Raw genomic sequence first — 25,072 nt, forward strand, 5'->3', positions numbered from 1 at the left:
GACAAAACCAAGGTGACATCCAACTGACAGACCTTCCCATCACTCCGGAAGCAGAAGAGCCTTCCAGTCTAGACAGTGATTTCAATGGACGTGTCATTGCCAGAGCCATCAGGTTCAGGCTGCAATCCACAATATCCTCCACCACTCCGACAGGTGCTGGAGAAGAAATTACGCCTCTTGAAATCACTCTGACTTTGCTTGTAAAGAAGCCAGGAGATAGCGACTTCACGCCCGTTTTGGAAGGGGACACTACTCAAAAGAAGGTAAGAAAGCCCCCAAATCAACAGAATCGGGTTACACTCACTTTGCCCACTTTGCTTTCCCAGTTGTCCAGTATCTCATTTCTAAATGACTAAATTCTAAGCATGTTTGGCCCTCTTCATTGCACAGATTTTCAGAGTCACCCTTGACAGCGACTTGCCTGAGAGACTGCTGCTCCCGAGCGATGACACAGCTCTGAAGGGCATTGAGCAGTTGCGTATTGAGTTCCAAACTGTGACCGGTGGTGAATCAGCAAGACTGCAAGTGGAGGTTCTGGGATGTGCAGAAGGTAGGCTGCCCTAAAGGTTATTTTCATGTGTTTGTTTTGCTTGTTGGCTTTTTTATATGTTATTTACGGTTTCATCAAGTACATTTTGTCTGAAGTTGAACCTTGCAAGTTGCACGGAAAAAAACAGTTTGATGATATGACCTCGGGCCAAAGGTCTCACTACTTGCAAAATGCAAGGTATCTTTTTCATCGGCTCATCCAAGTACATATTTGTGTTTGCATTCTTTAGAATACACAACAACTGAAATGACCACTAAAGTCACCACTGTCACAACACCGACAACAACTGTCAGCGAAGAAACAACAAGCTCCCGAACCACGACGTCACAAATGTCAACTACTCCAGGTGAATAGTGTGGACGTGAACTTTTTACTAAAATTATCACCCTCGGACATTTCCATACCACCTCTCATCAAGCTTTTTCCACCCGAAATTACGCATGTCAGTGCTTTCTTTTCTGCATTTACCAACCGTTTCTGGATATTCTCAATGCAGGTTACTGTCTAGAGCCCATGGATGGGGAAAAGGGACTTGAACCTGAAGTTAAGGCGGCTGGAGATCTCACAATTGATAGTCAGACCTCCTACTTGACAATCACCCAGTTGCCAATTGACCCAAGCTCAAGTGATATCCCCAGCGTAGAGCTCCTCTTCCGTCAACCCATCAAGGTCACAGCAGTAGTCTTAGCCTCGCGTTCTCCTCAAGCAACAAGTGCACCCACGGGTCAGCCAGCAGCAAGCACAACCACATCCAGGACTGCTGCAGGGGAGAGGCTGACTGAGGTCACCCTCACTCTGTCCACCAAGAAGCCCGACGATGATGAATTCACTACACTGGTTGATGATAACACCAACCAGCCCAAGGTATTAATACAGCCGTGTTAAACACTTGGCATTGCTTCTTTCTACGACCAGCTTGTGTCCTTGATTTTGTTTCGCTCAGTTGTTTACATCCAGGCTCCTGTTTTTCTTCTCAAGCCCAACACTGACCAATGTACTGACCAGGGCATTTTTCTCCCATCTTTTCCAGTTGATAACTGTCCGTCTGGAAGGAGACCAACCCGAAATCAAGTACTTGCCGATAGATGAAGACACACTGGATGGCATCACTGAACTGCGCGTACAATTCCAGTCTGTCAGTGACGATGACGCAACAACATTTGAGTTACATGTTCTGGGTTGCATCAAAGGTAGACCTTTAGAAATGTTCTTTTATTGTCTAAAACTCGAAAGATATATTCAGAACACTTTGTCCTGTTATTCGGCACCAACATCCGAATGTCACCGTTCAGGCGATCTAAATAAACCACCAAAAGATGTAATTTTGTTTCCTCGCAGACTATTCTGTCAAAGACTTTATGCTTTAAATACACATTTCTCAACATTATTACCATTTTGCATAGAATACACCACTCAGCCGACGACAAGAACCACCAGTGTCACCACCACTCTGATAACCACGACTCCTCCCTCATCAACAACCCAAGGTAAAGCAGGCCCAGTCATTGAAGATTAAATTGCCAACTCTTTTGCATCGACATCTCCATAGGTTTTGCTTGTGTTGGAAATGGGTTCTGTCTGGTGCCTGGAAACGTTTGCAGTTTATATCCCACTTGACCCAAATCGTTGGCTGTGTCTTGACGGAAGCCCTGTTTTCTCCCTGCAGGGTACTGTCTGGAATCCATGGATAGCGAGTCTGGACTTTTGTCGGATGTCAGAGGTAGAGGTTCAGTGTTGCCGGACAAAACCAAAGGTGACATCCAACTGACAGACCTTCCCATCACTCCGGAAGCAGAAGAGCCTTCCAGTCTAGACAGTGATTTCAATGGACGTGTCATTGCCAGAGCCATCAGGTTCAGGCTGCAATCCACAATATCCTCCACCACTCCGACAGGTGCTGGAGAAGAAATTACGCCTCTTGAAATCACTCTGACTTTGCTTGTTAAGAAGCCAGGAGATAGCGACTTCACGCCCGTTTTGGAAGGGGACACTACTCAAAAGAAGGTAAGAAAGCCCCCAAATCAACAGAATCGGGTTACACTCACTTTGCCCACTTTGCTTTCCCAGTTGTCCAGTATCTCATTTCTAAATGACTAAATTCTAAGCATGTTTGGCCCTCTTCATTGCACAGATTTTCAGAGTCACCCTTGACAGCGACTTGCCTGAGAGACTGCTGCTCCCGAGCGATGACACAGCTCTGAAGGGCATTGAGCAGTTGCGTATTGAGTTCCAAACTGTGACCGGTGGTGAATCAGCAAGACTGCAAGTGGAGGTTCTGGGATGTGCAGAAGGTAGGCTGCCCTAAAGGTTATTTTCATGTGTTTGTTTTGCTTGTTGGCTTTTTTATATGTTATTTACGGTTTCATCAAGTACATTTTGTCTGAAGTTGAACCTTGCAAGTTGCACGGAAAAAAACAGTTTGATGATATGACCTCGGGCCAAAGGTCTCACTACTTGCAAAATGCAAGGTATCTTTTTCATCGGCTCATCCAAGTACATATTTGTGTTTGCATTCTTTAGAATACACAACAACTGAAATGACCACTAAAGTCACCACTGTCACAACACCGACAACAACTGTCAGCGAAGAAACAACAAGCTCCCGAACCACGACGTCACAAATGTCAACTACTCCAGGTGAATAGTGTGGACGTGAACTTTTTACTAAAATTATCACCCTCGGACATTTCCATACCACCTCTCATCAAGCTTTTTCCACCCGAAATTACGCATGTCAGTGCTTTCTTTTCTGCATTTACCAACCGTTTCTGGATATTCTCAATGCAGGTTACTGTCTAGAGCCCATGGATGGGGAAAAGGGACTTGAACCTGAAGTTAAGGCGGCTGGAGATCTCACAATTGATAGTCAGACCTCCTACTTGACAATCACCCAGTTGCCAATTGACCCAAGCTCAAGTGATATCCCCAGCGTAGAGCTCCTCTTCCGTCAACCCATCAAGGTCACAGCAGTAGTCTTAGCCTCGCGTTCTCCTCAAGCAACAAGTGCACCCACGGGTCAGCCAGCAGCAAGCACAACCACATCCAGGACTGCTGCAGGGGAGAGGCTGACTGAGGTCACCCTCACTCTGTCCACCAAGAAGCCCGACGATGATGAATTCACTACACTGGTTGATGATAACACCAACCAGCCCAAGGTATTAATACAGCCGTGTTAAACACTTGGCATTGCTTCTTTCTACGACCAGCTTGTGTCCTTGATTTTGTTTCGCTCAGTTGTTTACATCCAGGCTCCTGTTTTTCTTCTCAAGCCCAACACTGACCAATGTACTGACCAGGGCATTTTTCTCCCATCTTTTCCAGTTGATAACTGTCCGTCTGGAAGGAGACCAACCCGAAATCAAGTACTTGCCGATAGATGAAGACACACTGGATGGCATCACTGAACTGCGCGTACAATTCCAGTCTGTCAGTGACGATGACGCAACAACATTTGAGTTACATGTTCTGGGTTGCATCAAAGGTAGACCTTTAGAAATGTTCTTTTATTGTCTAAAACTCGAAAGATATATTCAGAACACTTTGTCCTGTTATTCGGCACCAACATCCGAATGTCACCGTTCAGGCGATCTAAATAAACCACCAAAAGATGTAATTTTGTTTCCTCGCAGACTATTCTGTCAAAGACTTTATGCTTTAAATACACATTTCTCAACATTATTACCATTTTGCATAGAATACACCACTCAGCCGACGACAAGAACCACCAGTGTCACCACCACTCTGATAACCACGACTCCTCCCTCATCAACAACCCAAGGTAAAGCAGGCCCAGTCATTGAAGATTAAATTGCCAACTCTTTTGCATCGACATCTCCATAGGTTTTGCTTGTGTTGGAAATGGGTTCTGTCTGGTGCCTGGAAACGTTTGCAGTTTATATCCCACTTGACCCAAATCGTTGGCTGTGTCTTGACGGAAGCCCTGTTTTCTCCCTGCAGGGTACTGTCTGGAATCCATGGATAGCGAGTCTGGACTTTTGTCGGATGTCAGAGGTAGAGGTTCAGTGTTGCCGGACAAAACCAAAGGTGACATCCAACTGACAGACCTTCCCATCACTCCGGAAGCAGAAGAGCCTTCCAGTCTAGACAGTGATTTCAATGGACGTGTCATTGCCAGAGCCATCAGGTTCAGGCTGCAATCCACAATATCCTCCACCACTCCGACAGGTGCTGGAGAAGAAATTACGCCTCTTGAAATCACTCTGACTTTGCTTGTTAAGAAGCCAGGAGATAGCGACTTCACGCCCGTTTTGGAAGGGGACACTACTCAAAAGAAGGTAAGAAAGCCCCCAAATCAACAGAATCGGGTTACACTCACTTTGCCCACTTTGCTTTCCCAGTTGTCCAGTATCTCATTTCTAAATGACTAAATTCTAAGCATGTTTGGTCCTCTTCATTGCACAGATTTTCAGAGTCACCCTTGACAGCGACTTGCCTGAGAGACTGCTGCTCCCGAGCGATGACACAGCTCTGAAGGGCATTGAGCAGTTGCGTATTGAGTTCCAAACTGTGACCGGTGGTGAATCAGCAAGACTGCAAGTGGAGGTTCTGGGATGTGCAGAAGGTAGGCTGCCCTAAAGGTTATTTTCATGTGTTTGTTTTGCTTGTTGGCTTTTTTATATGTTATTTACGGTTTCATCAAGTACATTTTGTCTGAAGTTGAACCTTGCAAGTTGCACGGAAAAAAAACAGTTTGATGATATGACCTCGGGCCAAAGGTCTCACTACTTGCAAAATGCAAGGTATCTTTTTCATCGGCTCATCCAAGTACATATTTGTGTTTGCATTCTTTAGAATACACAACAACTGAAATGACCACTAAAGTCACCACTGTCACAACACCGACAACAACTGTCAGCGAAGAAACAACAAGCTCCCGAACCACGACGTCACAAATGTCAACTACTCCAGGTGAATAGTGTGGACGTGAACTTTTTACTAAAATTATCACCCTCGGACATTTCCATACCACCTCTCATCAAGCTTTTTCCACCCGAAATTACGCATGTCAGTGCTTTCTTTTCTGCATTTACCAACCGTTTCTGGATATTCTCAATGCAGGTTACTGTCTAGAGCCCATGGATGGGGAAAAGGGACTTGAACCTGAAGTTAAGGCGGCTGGAGATCTCACAATTGATAGTCAGACCTCCTACTTGACAATCACCCAGTTGCCAATTGACCCAAGCTCAAGTGATATCCCCAGCGTAGAGCTCCTCTTCCGTCAACCCATCAAGGTCACAGCAGTAGTCTTAGCCTCGCGTTCTCCTCAAGCAACAAGTGCACCCACGGGTCAGCCAGCAGCAAGCACAACCACATCCAGGACTGCTGCAGGGGAGAGGCTGACTGAGGTCACCCTCACTCTGTCCACCAAGAAGCCCGACGATGATGAATTCACTACACTGGTTGATGATAACACCAACCAGCCCAAGGTATTAATACAGCCGTGTTAAACACTTGGCATTGCTTCTTTCTACGACCAGCTTGTGTCCTTGATTTTGTTTCGCTCAGTTGTTTACATCCAGGCTCCTGTTTTTCTTCTCAAGCCCAACACTGACCAATGTACTGACCAGGGCATTTTTCTCCCATCTTTTCCAGTTGATAACTGTCCGTCTGGAAGGAGACCAACCCGAAATCAAGTACTTGCCGATAGATGAAGACACACTGGATGGCATCACTGAACTGCGCGTACAATTCCAGTCTGTCAGTGACGATGACGCAACAACATTTGAGTTACATGTTCTGGGTTGCATCAAAGGTAGACCTTTAGAAATGTTCTTTTATTGTCTAAAACTCGAAAGATATATTCAGAACACTTTGTCCTGTTATTCGGCACCAACATCCGAATGTCACCGTTCAGGCGATCTAAATAAACCACCAAAAGATGTAATTTTGTTTCCTCGCAGACTATTCTGTCAAAGACTTTATGCTTTAAATACACATTTCTCAACATTATTACCATTTTGCATAGAATACACCACTCAGCCGACGACAAGAACCACCAGTGTCACCACCACTCTGATAACCACGACTCCTCCCTCATCAACAACCCAAGGTAAAGCAGGCCCAGTCATTGAAGATTAAATTGCCAACTCTTTTGCATCGACATCTCCATAGGTTTTGCTTGTGTTGGAAATGGGTTCTGTCTGGTGCCTGGAAACGTTTGCAGTTTATATCCCACTTGACCCAAATCGTTGGCTGTGTCTTGACGGAAGCCCTGTTTTCTCCCTGCAGGGTACTGTCTGGAATCCATGGATAGCGAGTCTGGACTTTTGTCGGATGTCAGAGGTAGAGGTTCAGTGTTGCCGGACAAAACCAAAGGTGACATCCAACTGACAGACCTTCCCATCACTCCGGAAGCAGAAGAGCCTTCCAGTCTAGACAGTGATTTCAATGGACGTGTCATTGCCAGAGCCATCAGGTTCAGGCTGCAATCCACAATATCCTCCACCACTCCGACAGGTGCTGGAGAAGAAATTACGCCTCTTGAAATCACTCTGACTTTGCTTGTTAAGAAGCCAGGAGATAGCGACTTCACGCCCGTTTTGGAAGGGGACACTACTCAAAAGAAGGTAAGAAAGCCCCCAAATCAACAGAATCGGGTTACACTCACTTTGCCCACTTTGCTTTCCCAGTTGTCCAGTATCTCATTTCTAAATGACTAAATTCTAAGCATGTTTGGTCCTCTTCATTGCACAGATTTTCAGAGTCACCCTTGACAGCGACTTGCCTGAGAGACTGCTGCTCCCGAGCGATGACACAGCTCTGAAGGGCATTGAGCAGTTGCGTATTGAGTTCCAAACTGTGACCGGTGGTGAATCAGCAAGACTGCAAGTGGAGGTTCTGGGATGTGCAGAAGGTAGGCTGCCCTAAAGGTTATTTTCATGTGTTTGTTTTGCTTGTTGGCTTTTTTATATGTTATTTACGGTTTCATCAAGTACATTTTGTCTGAAGTTGAACCTTGCAAGTTGCACGGAAAAAAACAGTTTGATGATATGACCTCGGGCCAAAGGTCTCACTACTTGCAAAATGCAAGGTATCTTTTTCATCGGCTCATCCAAGTACATATTTGTGTTTGCATTCTTTAGAATACACAACAACTGAAATGACCACTAAAGTCACCACTGTCACAACACCGACAACAACTGTCAGCGAAGAAACAACAAGCTCCCGAACCACGACGTCACAAATGTCAACTACTCCAGGTGAATAGTGTGGACGTGAACTTTTTACTAAAATTATCACCCTCGGACATTTCCATACCACCTCTCATCAAGCTTTTTCCACCCGAAATTACGCATGTCAGTGCTTTCTTTTCTGCATTTACCAACCGTTTCTGGATATTCTCAATGCAGGTTACTGTCTAGAGCCCATGGATGGGGAAAAGGGACTTGAACCTGAAGTTAAGGCGGCTGGAGATCTCACAATTGATAGTCAGACCTCCTACTTGACAATCACCCAGTTGCCAATTGACCCAAGCTCAAGTGATATCCCCAGCGTAGAGCTCCTCTTCCGTCAACCCATCAAGGTCACAGCAGTAGTCTTAGCCTCGCGTTCTCCTCAAGCAACAAGTGCACCCACGGGTCAGCCAGCAGCAAGCACAACCACATCCAGGACTGCTGCAGGGGAGAGGCTGACTGAGGTCACCCTCACTCTGTCCACCAAGAAGCCCGACGATGATGAATTCACTACACTGGTTGATGATAACACCAACCAGCCCAAGGTATTAATACAGCCGTGTTAAACACTTGGCATTGCTTCTTTCTACGACCAGCTTGTGTCCTTGATTTTGTTTCGCTCAGTTGTTTACATCCAGGCTCCTGTTTTTCTTCTCAAGCCCAACACTGACCAATGTACTGACCAGGGCATTTTTCTCCCATCTTTTCCAGTTGATAACTGTCCGTCTGGAAGGAGACCAACCCGAAATCAAGTACTTGCCGATAGATGAAGACACACTGGATGGCATCACTGAACTGCGCGTACAATTCCAGTCTGTCAGTGACGATGACGCAACAACATTTGAGTTACATGTTCTGGGTTGCATCAAAGGTAGACCTTTAGAAATGTTCTTTTATTGTCTAAAACTCGAAAGATATCTTCAGAACACTTTGTCCTGTTATTCGGCACCAACATCCGAATGTCACCGTTCAGGCGATCTAAATAAACCACCAAAAGATGTAATTTTGTTTCCTCGCAGACTATTCTGTCAAAGACTTTATGCTTTAAATACACATTTCTCAACATTATTACCATTTTGCATAGAATACACCACTCAGCCGACGACAAGAACCACCAGTGTCACCACCACTCTGATAACCACGACTCCTCCCTCATCAACAACCCAAGGTAAAGCAGGCCCAGTCATTGAAGATTAAATTGCCAACTCTTTTGCATCGACATCTCCATAGGTTTTGCTTGTGTTGGAAATGGGTTCTGTCTGGTGCCTGGAAACGTTTGCAGTTTATATCCCACTTGACCCAAATCGTTGGCTGTGTCTTGACGGAAGCCCTGTTTTCTCCCTGCAGGGTACTGTCTGGAATCCATGGATAGCGAGTCTGGACTTTTGTCGGATGTCAGAGGTAGAGGTTCAGTGTTGCCGGACAAAACCAAAGGTGACATCCAACTGACAGACCTTCCCATCACTCCGGAAGCAGAAGAGCCTTCCAGTCTAGACAGTGATTTCAATGGACGTGTCATTGCCAGAGCCATCAGGTTCAGGCTGCAATCCACAATATCCTCCACCACTCCGACAGGTGCTGGAGAAGAAATTACGCCTCTTGAAATCACTCTGACTTTGCTTGTTAAGAAGCCAGGAGATAGCGACTTCACGCCCGTTTTGGAAGGGGACACTACTCAAAAGAAGGTAAGAAAGCCCCCAAATCAACAGAATCGGGTTACACTCACTTTGCCCACTTTGCTTTCCCAGTTGTCCAGTATCTCATTTCTAAATGACTAAATTCTAAGCATGTTTGGTCCTCTTCATTGCACAGATTTTCAGAGTCACCCTTGACAGCGACTTGCCTGAGAGACTGCTGCTCCCGAGCGATGACACAGCTCTGAAGGGCATTGAGCAGTTGCGTATTGAGTTCCAAACTGTGACCGGTGGTGAATCAGCAAGACTGCAAGTGGAGGTTCTGGGATGTGCAGAAGGTAGGCTGCCCTAAAGGTTATTTTCATGTGTTTGTTTTGCTTGTTGGCTTTTTTATATGTTATTTACGGTTTCATCAAGTACATTTTGTCTGAAGTTGAACCTTGCAAGTTGCACGGAAAAAAACAGTTTGATGATATGACCTCGGGCCAAAGGTCTCACTACTTGCAAAATGCAAGGTATCTTTTTCATCGGCTCATCCAAGTACATATTTGTGTTTGCATTCTTTAGAATACACAACAACTGAAATGACCACTAAAGTCACCACTGTCACAACACCGACAACAACTGTCAGCGAAGAAACAACAAGCTCCCGAACCACGACGTCACAAATGTCAACTACTCCAGGTGAATAGTGTGGACGTGAACTTTTTACTAAAATTATCACCCTCGGACATTTCCATACCACCTCTCATCAAGCTTTTTCCACCCGAAATTACGCATGTCAGTGCTTTCTTTTCTGCATTTACCAACCGTTTCTGGATATTCTCAATGCAGGTTACTGTCTAGAGCCCATGGATGGGGAAAAGGGACTTGAACCTGAAGTTAAGGCGGCTGGAGATCTCACAATTGATAGTCAGACCTCCTACTTGACAATCACCCAGTTGCCAATTGACCCAAGCTCAAGTGATATCCCCAGCGTAGAGCTCCTCTTCCGTCAACCCATCAAGGTCACAGCAGTAGTCTTAGCCTCGCGTTCTCCTCAAGCAACAAGTGCACCCACGGGTCAGCCAGCAGCAAGCACAACCACATCCAGGACTGCTGCAGGGGAGAGGCTGACTGAGGTCACCCTCACTCTGTCCACCAAGAAGCCCGACGATGATGAATTCACTACACTGGTTGATGATAACACCAACCAGCCCAAGGTATTAATACAGCCGTGTTAAACACTTGGCATTGCTTCTTTCTACGACCAGCTTGTGTCCTTGATTTTGTTTCGCTCAGTTGTTTACATCCAGGCTCCTGTTTTTCTTCTCAAGCCCAACACTGACCAATGTACTGACCAGGGCATTTTTCTCCCATCTTTTCCAGTTGATAACTGTCCGTCTGGAAGGAGACCAACCCGAAATCAAGTACTTGCCGATAGATGAAGACACACTGGATGGCATCACTGAACTGCGCGTACAATTCCAGTCTGTCAGTGACGATGACGCAACAACATTTGAGTTACATGTTCTGGGTTGCATCAAAGGTAGACCTTTAGAAATGTTCTTTTATTGTCTAAAACTCGAAAGATATATTCAGAACACTTTGTCCTGTTATTCGGCACCAACATCCGAATGTCACCGTTCAGGCGATCTAAATAAACCACCAAAAGATGTAATTTTGTTTCCTCGCAGACTATTCTGTCAAAGACTTTATGCTTTAAATACACATTTCTCAACATTATTACCATTTTGCATAGAATACACCACTCAGCCGACGACAAGAACCACCAGTGTCACCACCACTCTGATAACCACGACTCCTCCCTCATCAACAACCCAAGGTAAAGCAGGCCCAGTCATTGAAGATTAAATTGCCAACTCTTTTGCATCGACATCTCCATAGGTTTTGCTTGTGTTGGAAATGGGTTCTGTCTGGTGCCTGGAAACGTTTGCAGTTTATATCCCACTTGACCCAAATCGTTGGCTGTGTCTTGACGGAAGCCCTGTTTTCTCCCTGCAGGGTACTGTCTGGAATCCATGGATAGCGAGTCTGGACTTTTGTCGGATGTCAGAGGTAGAGGTTCAGTGTTGCCGGACAAAACCAAAGGTGACATCCAACTGACAGACCTTCCCATCACTCCGGAAGCAGAAGAGCCTTCCAGTCTAGACAGTGATTTCAATGGACGTGTCATTGCCAGAGCCATCAGGTTCAGGCTGCAATCCACAATATCCTCCACCACTCCGACAGGTGCTGGAGAAGAAATTACGCCTCTTGAAATCACTCTGACTTTGCTTGTTAAGAAGCCAGGAGATAGCGACTTCACGCCCGTTTTGGAAGGGGACACTACTCAAAAGAAGGTAAGAAAGCCCCCAAATCAACAGAATCGGGTTACACTCACTTTGCCCACTTTGCTTTCCCAGTTGTCCAGTATCTCATTTCTAAATGACTAAATTCTAAGCATGTTTGGTCCTCTTCATTGCACAGATTTTCAGAGTCACCCTTGACAGCGACTTGCCTGAGAGACTGCTGCTCCCGAGCGATGACACAGCTCTGAAGGGCATTGAGCAGTTGCGTATTGAGTTCCAAACTGTGACCGGTGGTGAATCAGCAAGACTGCAAGTGGAGGTTCTGGGATGTGCAGAAGGTAGGCTGCCCTAAAGGTTATTTTCATGTGTTTGTTTTGCTTGTTGGCTTTTTTATATGTTATTTACGGTTTCATCAAGTACATTTTGTCTGAAGTTGAACCTTGCAAGTTGCACGGAAAAAAACAGTTTGATGATATGACCTCGGGCCAAAGGTCTCACTACTTGCAAAATGCAAGGTATCTTTTTCATCGGCTCATCCAAGTACATATTTGTGTTTGCATTCTTTAGAATACACAACAACTGAAATGACCACTAAAGTCACCACTGTCACAACACCGACAACAACTGTCAGCGAAGAAACAACAAGCTCCCGAACCACGACGTCACAAATGTCAACTACTCCAGGTGAATAGTGTGGACGTGAACTTTTTACTAAAATTATCACCCTCGGACATTTCCATACCACCTCTCATCAAGCTTTTTCCACCCGAAATTACGCATGTCAGTGCTTTCTTTTCTGCATTTACCAACCGTTTCTGGATATTCTCAATGCAGGTTACTGTCTAGAGCCCATGGATGGGGAAAAGGGACTTGAACCTGAAGTTAAGGCGGCTGGAGATCTCACAATTGATAGTCAGACCTCCTACTTGACAATCACCCAGTTGCCAATTGACCCAAGCTCAAGTGATATCCCCAGCGTAGAGCTCCTCTTCCGTCAACCCATCAAGGTCACAGCAGTAGTCTTAGCCTCGCGTTCTCCTCAAGCAACAAGTGCACCCACGGGTCAGCCAGCAGCAAGCACAACCACATCCAGGACTGCTGCAGGGGAGAGGCTGACTGAGGTCACCCTCACTCTGTCCACCAAGAAGCCCGACGATGATGAATTCACTACACTGGTTGATGATAACACCAACCAGCCCAAGGTATTAATACAGCCGTGTTAAACACTTGGCATTGCTTCTTTCTACGACCAGCTTGTGTCCTTGATTTTGTTTCGCTCAGTTGTTTACATCCAGGCTCCTGTTTTTCTTCTCAAGCCCAACACTGACCAATGTACTGACCAGGGCATTTTTCTCCCATCTTTTCCAGTTGATAACTGTCCGTCTGGAAGGAGACCAACCCGAAATCAAGTACTTGCCGATAGATGAAGACACACTGGATGGCATCACTGAACTGCGCGTACAATTCCAGTCTGTCAGTGACGATGACGCAACAACATTTGAGTTACATGTTCTGGGTTGCATCAAAGGTAGACCTTTAGAAATGTTCTTTTATTGTCTAAAACTCGAAAGATATATTCAGAACACTTTGTCCTGTTATTCGGCACCAACATCCGAATGTCACCGTTCAGGCGATCTAAATAAACCACCAAAAGATGTAATTTTGTTTCCTCGCAGACTATTCTGTCAAAGACTTTATGCTTTAAATACACATTTCTCAACATTATTACCATTTTGCATAGAATACACCACTCAGCCGACGACAAGAACCACCAGTGTCACCACCACTCTGATAACCACGACTCCTCCCTCATCAACAACCCAAGGTAAAGCAGGCCCAGTCATTGAAGATTAAATTGCCAACTCTTTTGCATCGACATCTCCATAGGTTTTGCTTGTGTTGGAAATGGGTTCTGTCTGGTGCCTGGAAACGTTTGCAGTTTATATCCCACTTGACCCAAATCGTTGGCTGTGTCTTGACGGAAGCCCTGTTTTCTCCCTGCAGGGTACTGTCTGGAATCCATGGATAGCGAGTCTGGACTTTTGTCGGATGTCAGAGGTAGAGGTTCAGTGTTGCCGGACAAAACCAAAGGTGACATCCAACTGACAGACCTTCCCATCACTCCGGAAGCAGAAGAGCCTTCCAGTCTAGACAGTGATTTCAATGGACGTGTCATTGCCAGAGCCATCAGGTTCAGGCTGCAATCCACAATATCCTCCACCACTCCGACAGGTGCTGGAGAAGAAATTACGCCTCTTGAAATCACTCTGACTTTGCTTGTTAAGAAGCCAGGAGATAGCGACTTCACGCCCGTTTTGGAAGGGGACACTACTCAAAAGAAGGTAAGAAAGCCCCCAAATCAACAGAATCGGGTTACACTCACTTTGCCCACTTTGCTTTCCCAGTTGTCCAGTATCTCATTTCTAAATGACTAAATTCTAAGCATGTTTGGTCCTCTTCATTGCACAGATTTTCAGAGTCACCCTTGACAGCGACTTGCCTGAGAGACTGCTGCTCCCGAGCGATGACACAGCTCTGAAGGGCATTGAGCAGTTGCGTATTGAGTTCCAAACTGTGACCGGTGGTGAATCAGCAAGACTGCAAGTGGAGGTTCTGGGATGTGCAGAAGGTAGGCTGCCCTAAAGGTTATTTTCATGTGTTTGTTTTGCTTGTTGGCTTTTTTATATGTTATTTACGGTTTCATCAAGTACATTTTGTCTGAAGTTGAACCTTGCAAGTTGCACGGAAAAAAACAGTTTGATGATATGACCTCGGGCCAAAGGTCTCACTACTTGCAAAATGCAAGGTATCTTTTTCATCGGCTCATCCAAGTACATATTTGTGTTTGCATTCTTTAGAATACACAACAACTGAAATGACCACTAAAGTCACCACTGTCACAACACCGACAACAACTGTCAGCGAAGAAACAACAAGCTCCCGAACCACGACGTCACAAATGTCAACTACTCCAGGTGAATAGTGTGGACGTGAACTTTTTACTAAAATTATCACCCTCGGACATTTCCATACCACCTCTCATCAAGCTTTTTCCACCCGAAATTACGCATGTCAGTGCTTTCTTTTCTGCATTTACCAACCGTTTCTGGATATTCTCAATGCAGGTTACTGTCTAGAGCCCATGGATGGGGAAAAGGGACTTGAACCTGAAGTTAAGGCGGCTGGAGATCTCACAATTGATAGTCAGACCTCCTACTTGACAATCACCCAGTTGCCAATTGACCCAAGCTCAAGTGATATCCCCAGCGTAGAGCTCCTCTTCCGTCAACCCATCAAGGTCACAGCAGTAGTCTTAGCCTCGCGTTCTCCTCAAGCAACAAGTGCACCCACGGGTCAGCCAGCAGCAAGCACAACCACATCCAGGACTGCTGCAGGGGAGAGGCTGACTGAGGTCACCCTCACTCTGTCCACCAAGAAGCCCGACGATGATGAATTCACTACACTGGTTGATGATAACACCAACCAGCCCAAGGTATTAATACAGCCGTGTTAAACACTTGGCATTGCTTCTTTCTACGACCAGCTTGTGTCCTTGATTTTGTTTCGCTCAGTTGTTTACATCCAGGCTCCTGTTTTTCTTCTCAAGCCCAACACTGACCAATGTACTGACCAGGGCATTTTTCTCCCATCTTTTCCAGTTGATAACTGTCCGTCTGGAAGGAGACCAACCCGAAATCAAGTACTTGCCGATAGATGAAGACACACTGGATGGCATCACTGAACTGCGCGTACAATTCCAGTCTGTCAGTGACGATGACGCAACAACATTTGAGTTACATGTTCTGGGTTGCATCAAAGGTAGACCTTTAGAAATGTTCTTTTATTGTCTAAAACTCGAAAGATATCTTCAGAACACTTTGTCCTGTTATTCGGCACCAACATCCGAATGTCACCGTTCAGGCGATCTAAATAAACCACCAAAAGATGTAATTTTGTTTCCTCGCAGACTATTCTGTCAAAGACTTTATGCTTTAAATACACATTTCTCAACATTATTACCATTTTGCATAGAATACACCACTCAGCCGACGACAAGAACCACCAGTGTCACCACCACTCTGATAACCACGACTCCTCCCTCATCAACAACCCAAGGTAAAGCAGGCCCAGTCATTGAAGATTAAATTGCCAACTCTTTTGCATCGACATCTCCATAGGTTTTGCTTGTGTTGGAAATGGGTTCTGTCTGGTGCCTGGAAACGTTTGCAGTTTATATCCCACTTGACCCAAATCGTTGGCTGTGTCTTGACGGAAGCCCTGTTTTCTCCCTGCAGGGTACTGTCTGGAATCCATGGATAGCGAGTCTGGACTTTTGTCGGATGTCAGAGGTAGAGGTTCAGTGTTGCCGGACAAAACCAAAGGTGACATCCAACTGACAGACCTTCCCATCACTCCGGAAGCAGAAGAGCCTTCCAGTCTAGACAGTGATTTCAATGGACGTGTCATTGCCAGAGCCATCAGGTTCAGGCTGCAATCCACAATATCCTCCACCACTCCGACAGGTGCTGGAGAAGAAATTACGCCTCTTGAAATCACTCTGACTTTGCTTGTTAAGAAGCCAGGAGATAGCGACTTCACGCCCGTTTTGGAAGGGGACACTACTCAAAAGAAGGTAAGAAAGCCCCCAAATCAACAGAATCGGGTTACACTCACTTTGCCCACTTTGCTTTCCCAGTTGTCCAGTATCTCATTTCTAAATGACTAAATTCTAAGCATGTTTGGTCCTCTTCATTGCACAGATTTTCAGAGTCACCCTTGACAGCGACTTGCCTGAGAGACTGCTGCTCCCGAGCGATGACACAGCTCTGAAGGGCATTGAGCAGTTGCGTATTGAGTTCCAAACTGTGACCGGTGGTGAATCAGCAAGACTGCAAGTGGAGGTTCTGGGATGTGCAGAAGGTAGGCTGCCCTAAAGGTTATTTTCATGTGTTTGTTTTGCTTGTTGGCTTTTTTATATGTTATTTACGGTTTCATCAAGTACATTTTGTCTGAAGTTGAACCTTGCAAGTTGCACGGAAAAAAACAGTTTGATGATATGACCTCGGGCCAAAGGTCTCACTACTTGCAAAATGCAAGGTATCTTTTTCATCGGCTCATCCAAGTACATATTTGTGTTTGCATTCTTTAGAATACACAACAACTGAAATGACCACTAAAGTCACCACTGTCACAACACCGACAACAACTGTCAGCGAAGAAACAACAAGCTCCCGAACCACGACGTCACAAATGTCAACTACTCCAGGTGAATAGTGTGGACGTGAACTTTTTACTAAAATTATCACCCTCGGACATTTCCATACCACCTCTCATCAAGCTTTTTCCACCCGAAATTACGCATGTCAGTGCTTTCTTTTCTGCATTTACCAACCGTTTCTGGATATTCTCAATGCAGGTTACTGTCTAGAGCCCATGGATGGGGAAAAGGGACTTGAACCTGAAGTTAAGGCGGCTGGAGATCTCACAATTGATAGTCAGACCTCCTACTTGACAATCACCCAGTTGCCAATTGACCCAAGCTCAAGTGATATCCCCAGCGTAGAGCTCCTCTTCCGTCAACCCATCAAGGTCACAGCAGTAGTCTTAGCCTCGCGTTCTCCTCAAGCAACAAGTGCACCCACGGGTCAGCCAGCAGCAAGCACAACCACATCCAGGACTGCTGCAGGGGAGAGGCTGACTGAGGTCACCCTCACTCTGTCCACCAAGAAGCCCGACGATGATGAATTCACTACACTGGTTGATGATAACACCAACCAGCCCAAGGTATTAATACAGCCGTGTTAAACACTTGGCATTGCTTCTTTCTACGACCAGCTTGTGTCCTTGATTTTGTTTCGCTCAGTTGTTTACATCCAGGCTCCTGTTTTTCTTCTCAAGCCCAACACTGACCAATGTACTGACCAGGGCATTTTTCTCCCATCTTTTCCAGTTGATAACTGTCCGTCTGGAAGGAGACCAACCCGAAATCAAGTACTTGCCGATAGATGAAGACACACTGGATGGCATCACTGAACTGCGCGTACAATTCCAGTCTGTCAGTGACGATGACGCAACAACATTTGAGTTACATGTTCTGGGTTGCATCAAAGGTAGACCTTTAGAAATGTTCTTTTATTGTCTAAAACTCGAAAGATATCTTCAGAACACTTTGTCCTGTTATTCGGCACCAACATCCGAATGTCACCGTTCAGGCGATCTAAATAAACCACCAAAAGATGTAATTTTGTTTCCTCGCAGACTATTCTGTCAAAGACTTTATGCTTTAAATACACATTTCTCAACATTATTACCATTTTGCATAGAATACACCACTCAGCCGACGACAAGAACCACCAGTGTCACCACCACTCTGATAACCACGACTCCTCCCTCATCAACAACCCAAGGTAAAGCAGGCCCAGTCATTGAAGATTAAATTGCCAACTCTTTTGCATCGACATCTCCATAGGTTTTGCTTGTGTTGGAAATGGGTTCTGTCTGGTGCCTGGAAACGTTTGCAGTTTATATCCCACTTGACCCAAATCGTTGGCTGTGTCTTGACGGAAGCCCTGTTTTCTCCCTGCAGGGTACTGTCTGGAATCCATGGATAGCGAGTCTGGACTTTTGTCGGATGTCAGAGGTAGAGGTTCAGTGTTGCCGGACAAAACCAAAGGTGACATCCAACTGACAGACCTTCCCATCACTCCGGAAGCAGAAGAGCCTTCCAGTCTAGACAGTGATTTCAATGGACGTGTCATTGCCAGAGCCATCAGGTTCAGGCTGCAATCCACAATATCCTCCACCACTCCGACAGGTGCTGGAGAAGAAATTACGCCTCTTGAAATCACTCTGACTTTGCTTGTTAAGAAGCCAGGAGATAGCGACTTCACGCCCGTTTTGGAAGGGGACACTACTCAAAAGAAGGTAAGAAAGCCCCCAAATCAACAGAATCGGGTTACACTCACTTTGCCCACTTTGCTTTCCCAGTTGTCCAGTATCTCATTTCTAAATGACTAAATTCTAAGCATGTTTGGTCCTCTTCATTGCACAGATTTTCAGAGTCACCCTTGACAGCGACTTGCCTGAGAGACTGCTGCTCCCGAGCGATGACACAGCTCTGAAGGGCATTGAGCAGTTGCGTATTGAGTTCCAAACTGTGACCGGTGGTGAATCAGCAAGACTGCAAGTGGAGGTTCTGGGATGTGCAGAAGGTAGGCTGCCCTAAAGGTTATTTTCATGTGTTTGTTTTGCTTGTTGGCTTTTTTATATGTTATTTACGGTTTCATCAAGTACATTTTGTCTGAAGTTGAACCTTGCAAGTTGCACGGAAAAAAACAGTTTGATGATATGACCTCGGGCCAAAGGTCTCACTACTTGCAAAATGCAAGGTATCTTTTTCATCGGCTCATCCAAGTACATATTTGTGTTTGCATTCTTTAGAATACACAACAACTGAAATGACCACTAAAGTCACCACTGTCACAACACCGACAACAACTGTCAGCGAAGAAACAACAAGCTCCCGAACCACGACGTCACAAATGTCAACTACTCCAGGTGAATAGTGTGGACGTGAACTTTTTACTAAAATTATCACCCTCGGACATTTCCATACCACCTCTCATCAAGCTTTTTCCACCCGAAATTACGCATGTCAGTGCTTTCTTTTCTGCATTTACCAACCGTTTCTGGATATTCTCAATGCAGGTTACTGTCTAGAGCCCATGGATGGGGAAAAGGGACTTGAACCTGAAGTTAAGGCGGCTGGAGATCTCACAATTGATAGTCAGACCTCCTACTTGACAATCACCCAGTTGCCAATTGACCCAAGCTCAAGTGATATCCCCAGCGTAGAGCTCCTCTTCCGTCAACCCATCAAGGTCACAGCAGTAGTCTTAGCCTCGCGTTCTCCTCAAGCAACAAGTGCACCCACGGGTCAGCCAGCAGCAAGCACAACCACATCCAGGACTGCTGCAGGGGAGAGGCTGACTGAGGTCACCCTCACTCTGTCCACCAAGAAGCCCGACGATGATGAATTCACTACACTGGTTGATGATAACACCAACCAGCCCAAGGTATTAATACAGCCGTGTTAAACACTTGGCATTGCTTCTTTCTACGACCAGCTTGTGTCCTTGATTTTGTTTCGCTCAGTTGTTTACATCCAGGCTCCTGTTTTTCTTCTCAAGCCCAACACTGACCAATGTACTGACCAGGGCATTTTTCTCCCATCTTTTCCAGTTGATAACTGTCCGTCTGGAAGGAGACCAACCCGAAATCAAGTACTTGCCGATAGATGAAGACACACTGGATGGCATCACTGAACTGCGCGTACAATTCCAGTCTGTCAGTGACGATGACGCAACAACATTTGAGTTACATGTTCTGGGTTGCATCAAAGGTAGACCTTTAGAAATGTTCTTTTATTGTCTAAAACTCGAAAGATATATTCAGAACACTTTGTCCTGTTATTCGGCACCAACATCCGAATGTCACCGTTCAGGCGATCTAAATAAACCACCAAAAGATGTAATTTTGTTTCCTCGCAGACTATTCTGTCAAAGACTTTATGCTTTAAATACACATTTCTCAACATTATTACCATTTTGCATAGAATACACCACTCAGCCGACGACAAGAACCACCAGTGTCACCACCACTCTGATAACCACGACTCCTCCCTCATCAACAACCCAAGGTAAAGCAGGCCCAGTCATTGAAGATTAAATTGCCAACTCTTTTGCATCGACATCTCCATAGGTTTTGCTTGTGTTGGAAATGGGTTCTGTCTGGTGCCTGGAAACGTTTGCAGTTTATATCCCACTTGACCCAAATCGTTGGCTGTGTCTTGACGGAAGCCCTGTTTTCTCCCTGCAGGGTACTGTCTGGAATCCATGGATAGCGAGTCTGGACTTTTGTCGGATGTCAGAGGTAGAGGTTCAGTGTTGCCGGACAAAACCAAAGGTGACATCCAACTGACAGACCTTCCCATCACTCCGGAAGCAGAAGAGCCTTCCAGTCTAGACAGTGATTTCAATGGACGTGTCATTGCCAGAGCCATCAGGTTCAGGCTGCAATCCACAATATCCTCCACCACTCCGACAGGTGCTGGAGAAGAAATTACGCCTCTTGAAATCACTCTGACTTTGCTTGTTAAGAAGCCAGGAGATAGCGACTTCACGCCCGTTTTGGAAGGGGACACTACTCAAAAGAAGGTAAGAAAGCCCCCAAATCAACAGAATCGGGTTACACTCACTTTGCCCACTTTGCTTTCCCAGTTGTCCAGTATCTCATTTCTAAATGACTAAATTCTAAGCATGTTTGGTCCTCTTCATTGCACAGATTTTCAGAGTCACCCTTGACAGCGACTTGCCTGAGAGACTGCTGCTCCCGAGCGATGACACAGCTCTGAAGGGCATTGAGCAGTTGCGTATTGAGTTCCAAACTGTGACCGGTGGTGAATCAGCAAGACTGCAAGTGGAGGTTCTGGGATGTGCAGAAGGTAGGCTGCCCTAAAGGTTATTTTCATGTGTTTGTTTTGCTTGTTGGCTTTTTTATATGTTATTTACGGTTTCATCAAGTACATTTTGTCTGAAGTTGAACCTTGCAAGTTGCACGGAAAAAAACAGTTTGATGATATGACCTCGGGCCAAAGGTCTCACTACTTGCAAAATGCAAGGTATCTTTTTCATCGGCTCATCCAAGTACATATTTGTGTTTGCATTCTTTAGAATACACAACAACTGAAATGACCACTAAAGTCACCACTGTCACAACACCGACAACAACTGTCAGCGAAGAAACAACAAGCTCCCGAACCACGACGTCACAAATGTCAACTACTCCAGGTGAATAGTGTGGACGTGAACTTTTTACTAAAATTATCACCCTCGGACATTTCCATACCACCTCTCATCAAGCTTTTTCCACCCGAAATTACGCATGTCAGTGCTTTCTTTTCTGCATTTACCAACCGTTTCTGGATATTCTCAATGCAGGTTACTGTCTAGAGCCCATGGATGGGGAAAAGGGACTTGAACCTGAAGTTAAGGCGGCTGGAGATCTCACAATTGATAGTCAGACCTCCTACTTGACAATCACCCAGTTGCCAATTGACCCAAGCTCAAGTGATATCCCCAGCGTAGAGCTCCTCTTCCGTCAACCCATCAAGGTCACAGCAGTAGTCTTAGCCTCGCGTTCTCCTCAAGCAACAAGTGCACCCACGGGTCAGCCAGCAGCAAGCACAACCACATCCAGGACTGCTGCAGGGGAGAGGCTGACTGAGGTCACCCTCACTCTGTCCACCAAGAAGCCCGACGATGATGAATTCACTACACTGGTTGATGATAACACCAACCAGCCCAAGGTATTAATACAGCCGTGTTAAACACTTGGCATTGCTTCTTTCTACGACCAGCTTGTGTCCTTGATTTTGTTTCGCTCAGTTGTTTACATCCAGGCTCCTGTTTTTCTTCTCAAGCCCAACACTGACCAATGTACTGACCAGGGCATTTTTCTCCCATCTTTTCCAGTTGATAACTGTCCGTCTGGAAGGAGACCAACCCGAAATCAAGTACTTGCCGATAGATGAAGACACACTGGATGGCATCACTGAACTGCGCGTACAATTCCAGTCTGTCAGTGACGATGACGCAACAACATTTGAGTTACATGTTCTGGGTTGCATCAAAGGTAGACCTTTAGAAATGTTCTTTTATTGTCTAAAACTCGAAAGATATCTTCAGAACACTTTGTCCTGTTATTCGGCACCAACATCCGAATGTCACCGTTCAGGCGATCTAAATAAACCACCAAAAGATGTAATTTTGTTTCCTCGCAGACTATTCTGTCAAAGACTTTATGCTTTAAATACACATTTCTCAACATTATTACCATTTTGCATAGAATACACCACTCAGCCGACGACAAGAACCACCAGTGTCACCACCACTCTGATAACCACGACTCCTCCCTCATCAACAACCCAAGGTAAAGCAGGCCCAGTCATTGAAGATTAAATTGCCAACTCTTTTGCATCGACATCTCCATAGGTTTTGCTTGTGTTGGAAATGGGTTCTGTCTGGTGCCTGGAAACGTTTGCAGTTTATATCCCACTTGACCCAAATCGTTGGCTGTGTCTTGACGGAAGCCCTGTTTTCTCCCTGCAGGGTACTGTCTGGAATCCATGGATAGCGAGTCTGGACTTTTGTCGGATGTCAGAGGTAGAGGTTCAGTGTTGCCGGACAAAACCAAAGGTGACATCCAACTGACAGACCTTCCCATCACTCCGGAAGCAGAAGAGCCTTCCAGTCTAGACAGTGATTTCAATGGACGTGTCATTGCCAGAGCCATCAGGTTCAGGCTGCAATCCACAATATCCTCCACCACTCCGACAGGTGCTGGAGAAGAAATTACGCCTCTTGAAATCACTCTGACTTTGCTTGTTAAGAAGCCAGGAGATAGCGACTTCACGCCCGTTTTGGAAGGGGACACTACTCAAAAGAAGGTAAGAAAGCCCCCAAATCAACAGAATCGGGTTACACTCACTTTGCCCACTTTGCTTTCCCAGTTGTCCAGTATCTCATTTCTAAATGACTAAATTCTAAGCATGTTTGGTCCTCTTCATTGCACAGATTTTCAGAGTCACCCTTGACAGCGACTTGCCTGAGAGACTGCTGCTCCCGAGCGATGACACAGCTCTGAAGGGCATTGAGCAGTTGCGTATTGAGTTCCAAACTGTGACCGGTGGTGAATCAGCAAGACTGCAAGTGGAGGTTCTGGGATGTGCAGAAGGTAGGCTGCCCTAAAGGTTATTTTCATGTGTTTGTTTTGCTTGTTGGCTTTTTTATATGTTATTTACGGTTTCATCAAGTACATTTTGTCTGAAGTTGAACCTTGCAAGTTGCACGGAAAAAAACAGTTTGATGATATGACCTCGGGCCAAAGGTCTCACTACTTGCAAAATGCAAGGTATCTTTTTCATCGGCTCATCCAAGTACATATTTGTGTTTGCATTCTTTAGAATACACAACAACTGAAATGACCACTAAAGTCACCACTGTCACAACACCGACAACAACTGTCAGCGAAGAAACAACAAGCTCCCGAACCACGACGTCACAAATGTCAACTACTCCAGGTGAATAGTGTGGACGTGAACTTTTTACTAAAATTATCACCCTCGGACATTTCCATACCACCTCTCATCAAGCTTTTTCCACCCGAAATTACGCATGTCAGTGCTTTCTTTTCTGCATTTACCAACCGTTTCTGGATATTCTCAATGCAGGTTACTGTCTAGAGCCCATGGATGGGGAAAAGGGACTTGAACCTGAAGTTAAGGCGGCTGGAGATCTCACAATTGATAGTCAGACCTCCTACTTGACAATCACCCAGTTGCCAATTGACCCAAGCTCAAGTGATATCCCCAGCGTAGAGCTCCTCTTCCGTCAACCCATCAAGGTCACAGCAGTAGTCTTAGCCTCGCGTTCTCCTCAAGCAACAAGTGCACCCACGGGTCAGCCAGCAGCAAGCACAACCACATCCAGGACTGCTGCAGGGGAGAGGCTGACTGAGGTCACCCTCACTCTGTCCACCAAGAAGCCCGACGATGATGAATTCACTACACTGGTTGATGATAACACCAACCAGCCCAAGGTATTAATACAGCCGTGTTAAACACTTGGCATTGCTTCTTTCTACGACCAGCTTGTGTCCTTGATTTTGTTTCGCTCAGTTGTTTACATCCAGGCTCCTGTTTTTCTTCTCAAGCCCAACACTGACCAATGTACTGACCAGGGCATTTTTCTCCATCTTTTCCAGTTGATAACTGTCCGTCTGGAGGAGACCAACCCGAAATCAAGTACTTGCCGATAGATGAAGACACACTGGATGGCATCACTGAACTGCGCGTACAATTCCAGTCTGTCAGTGACGATGACGCAACAACATTTGAGTTACATGTTCTGGGTTGCATCAAAGGTAGACCTTTAGAAATGTTCTTTTATTGTCTAAAACTCGAAAGATATATTCAGAACACTTTGTCCTGTTATTCGGCACCAACATCCGAATGTCACCGTTCAGGCGATCTCGATCTAAATAACCACCAAAAGATGTAATTTTGTTTCCTCGCAGACTATTCTGTCAAAGACTTTATGCTTTAAATACACATTTCTCAACATTATTACCATTTTGCATAGAATACACCACTCAGCCGACGACAAGAACCACCAGTGTCACCACCACTCTGATAACCACGACTCCTCCCTCATCAACAACCCAAGGTAAAGCAGGCCCAGTCATTGAAGATTAAATTGCCAACTCTTTTGCATCGACATCTCCATAGGTTTTGCTTGTGTTGGAAATGGGTTCTGTCTGTGCCTGGCGTTTGTTTGCAGTTTATAT

General features: G+C 45.5%; 1 protein-coding gene across 1 annotated transcript; it reads left to right on the forward strand.

The window, feature by feature from the left end:
• Positions 1-29: 29 nt before the first annotated feature.
• LOC119719577 (mucin-3A-like) lies at positions 30-24,395 on the forward strand. The gene is made up of 64 exons (XM_038189054.1): positions 30-263; positions 391-550; positions 780-896; positions 1,047-1,414; positions 1,581-1,740; positions 1,954-2,037; positions 2,217-2,554; positions 2,682-2,841; positions 3,071-3,187; positions 3,338-3,705; positions 3,872-4,031; positions 4,245-4,328; positions 4,508-4,845; positions 4,973-5,132; positions 5,363-5,479; positions 5,630-5,997; positions 6,164-6,323; positions 6,537-6,620; positions 6,800-7,137; positions 7,265-7,424; positions 7,654-7,770; positions 7,921-8,288; positions 8,455-8,614; positions 8,828-8,911; positions 9,091-9,428; positions 9,556-9,715; positions 9,945-10,061; positions 10,212-10,579; positions 10,746-10,905; positions 11,119-11,202; positions 11,382-11,719; positions 11,847-12,006; positions 12,236-12,352; positions 12,503-12,870; positions 13,037-13,196; positions 13,410-13,493; positions 13,673-14,010; positions 14,138-14,297; positions 14,527-14,643; positions 14,794-15,161; positions 15,328-15,487; positions 15,701-15,784; positions 15,964-16,301; positions 16,429-16,588; positions 16,818-16,934; positions 17,085-17,452; positions 17,619-17,778; positions 17,992-18,075; positions 18,255-18,592; positions 18,720-18,879; positions 19,109-19,225; positions 19,376-19,743; positions 19,910-20,069; positions 20,283-20,366; positions 20,546-20,883; positions 21,011-21,170; positions 21,400-21,516; positions 21,667-22,034; positions 22,201-22,360; positions 22,574-22,657; positions 22,837-23,174; positions 23,302-23,461; positions 23,691-23,807; positions 23,958-24,395. Exons 3-64 carry the CDS (start codon positions 797-799, stop codon positions 24,344-24,346), a joined length of 12,759 nt encoding a protein of 4,252 aa, XP_038044982.1. The 5' UTR covers positions 30-263; positions 391-550; positions 780-796; the 3' UTR covers positions 24,347-24,395.
• The last annotated feature ends 677 nt before the right edge of the window (positions 24,396-25,072 follow it).

Source organism: Patiria miniata, unplaced genomic scaffold (genome assembly GCF_015706575.1).
Source record: "Patiria miniata isolate m_02_andy unplaced genomic scaffold, ASM1570657v1 HiC_scaffold_8, whole genome shotgun sequence".
Classification (NCBI taxonomy): Eukaryota; Metazoa; Echinodermata; class Asteroidea; order Valvatida; family Asterinidae; genus Patiria; species Patiria miniata.

Bases quoted from the DNA above. Each gene is read 5' to 3' on its own strand.
- LOC119719577 (XM_038189054.1), top strand. From the start codon at position 797: ATGACCACTAAAGTCACCACTGTCACAACACCGACAACAACTGTCAGC. The intron at 5,480-5,629 runs GTGAATAGTGTG...TTCTCAATGCAG, and splicing joins ACAAATGTCAACTACTCCAG to GTTACTGTCTAGAGCCCATG. The intron at 8,615-8,827 runs GTAGACCTTTAG...CATTTTGCATAG, and splicing joins TGTTCTGGGTTGCATCAAAG to AATACACCACTCAGCCGACG.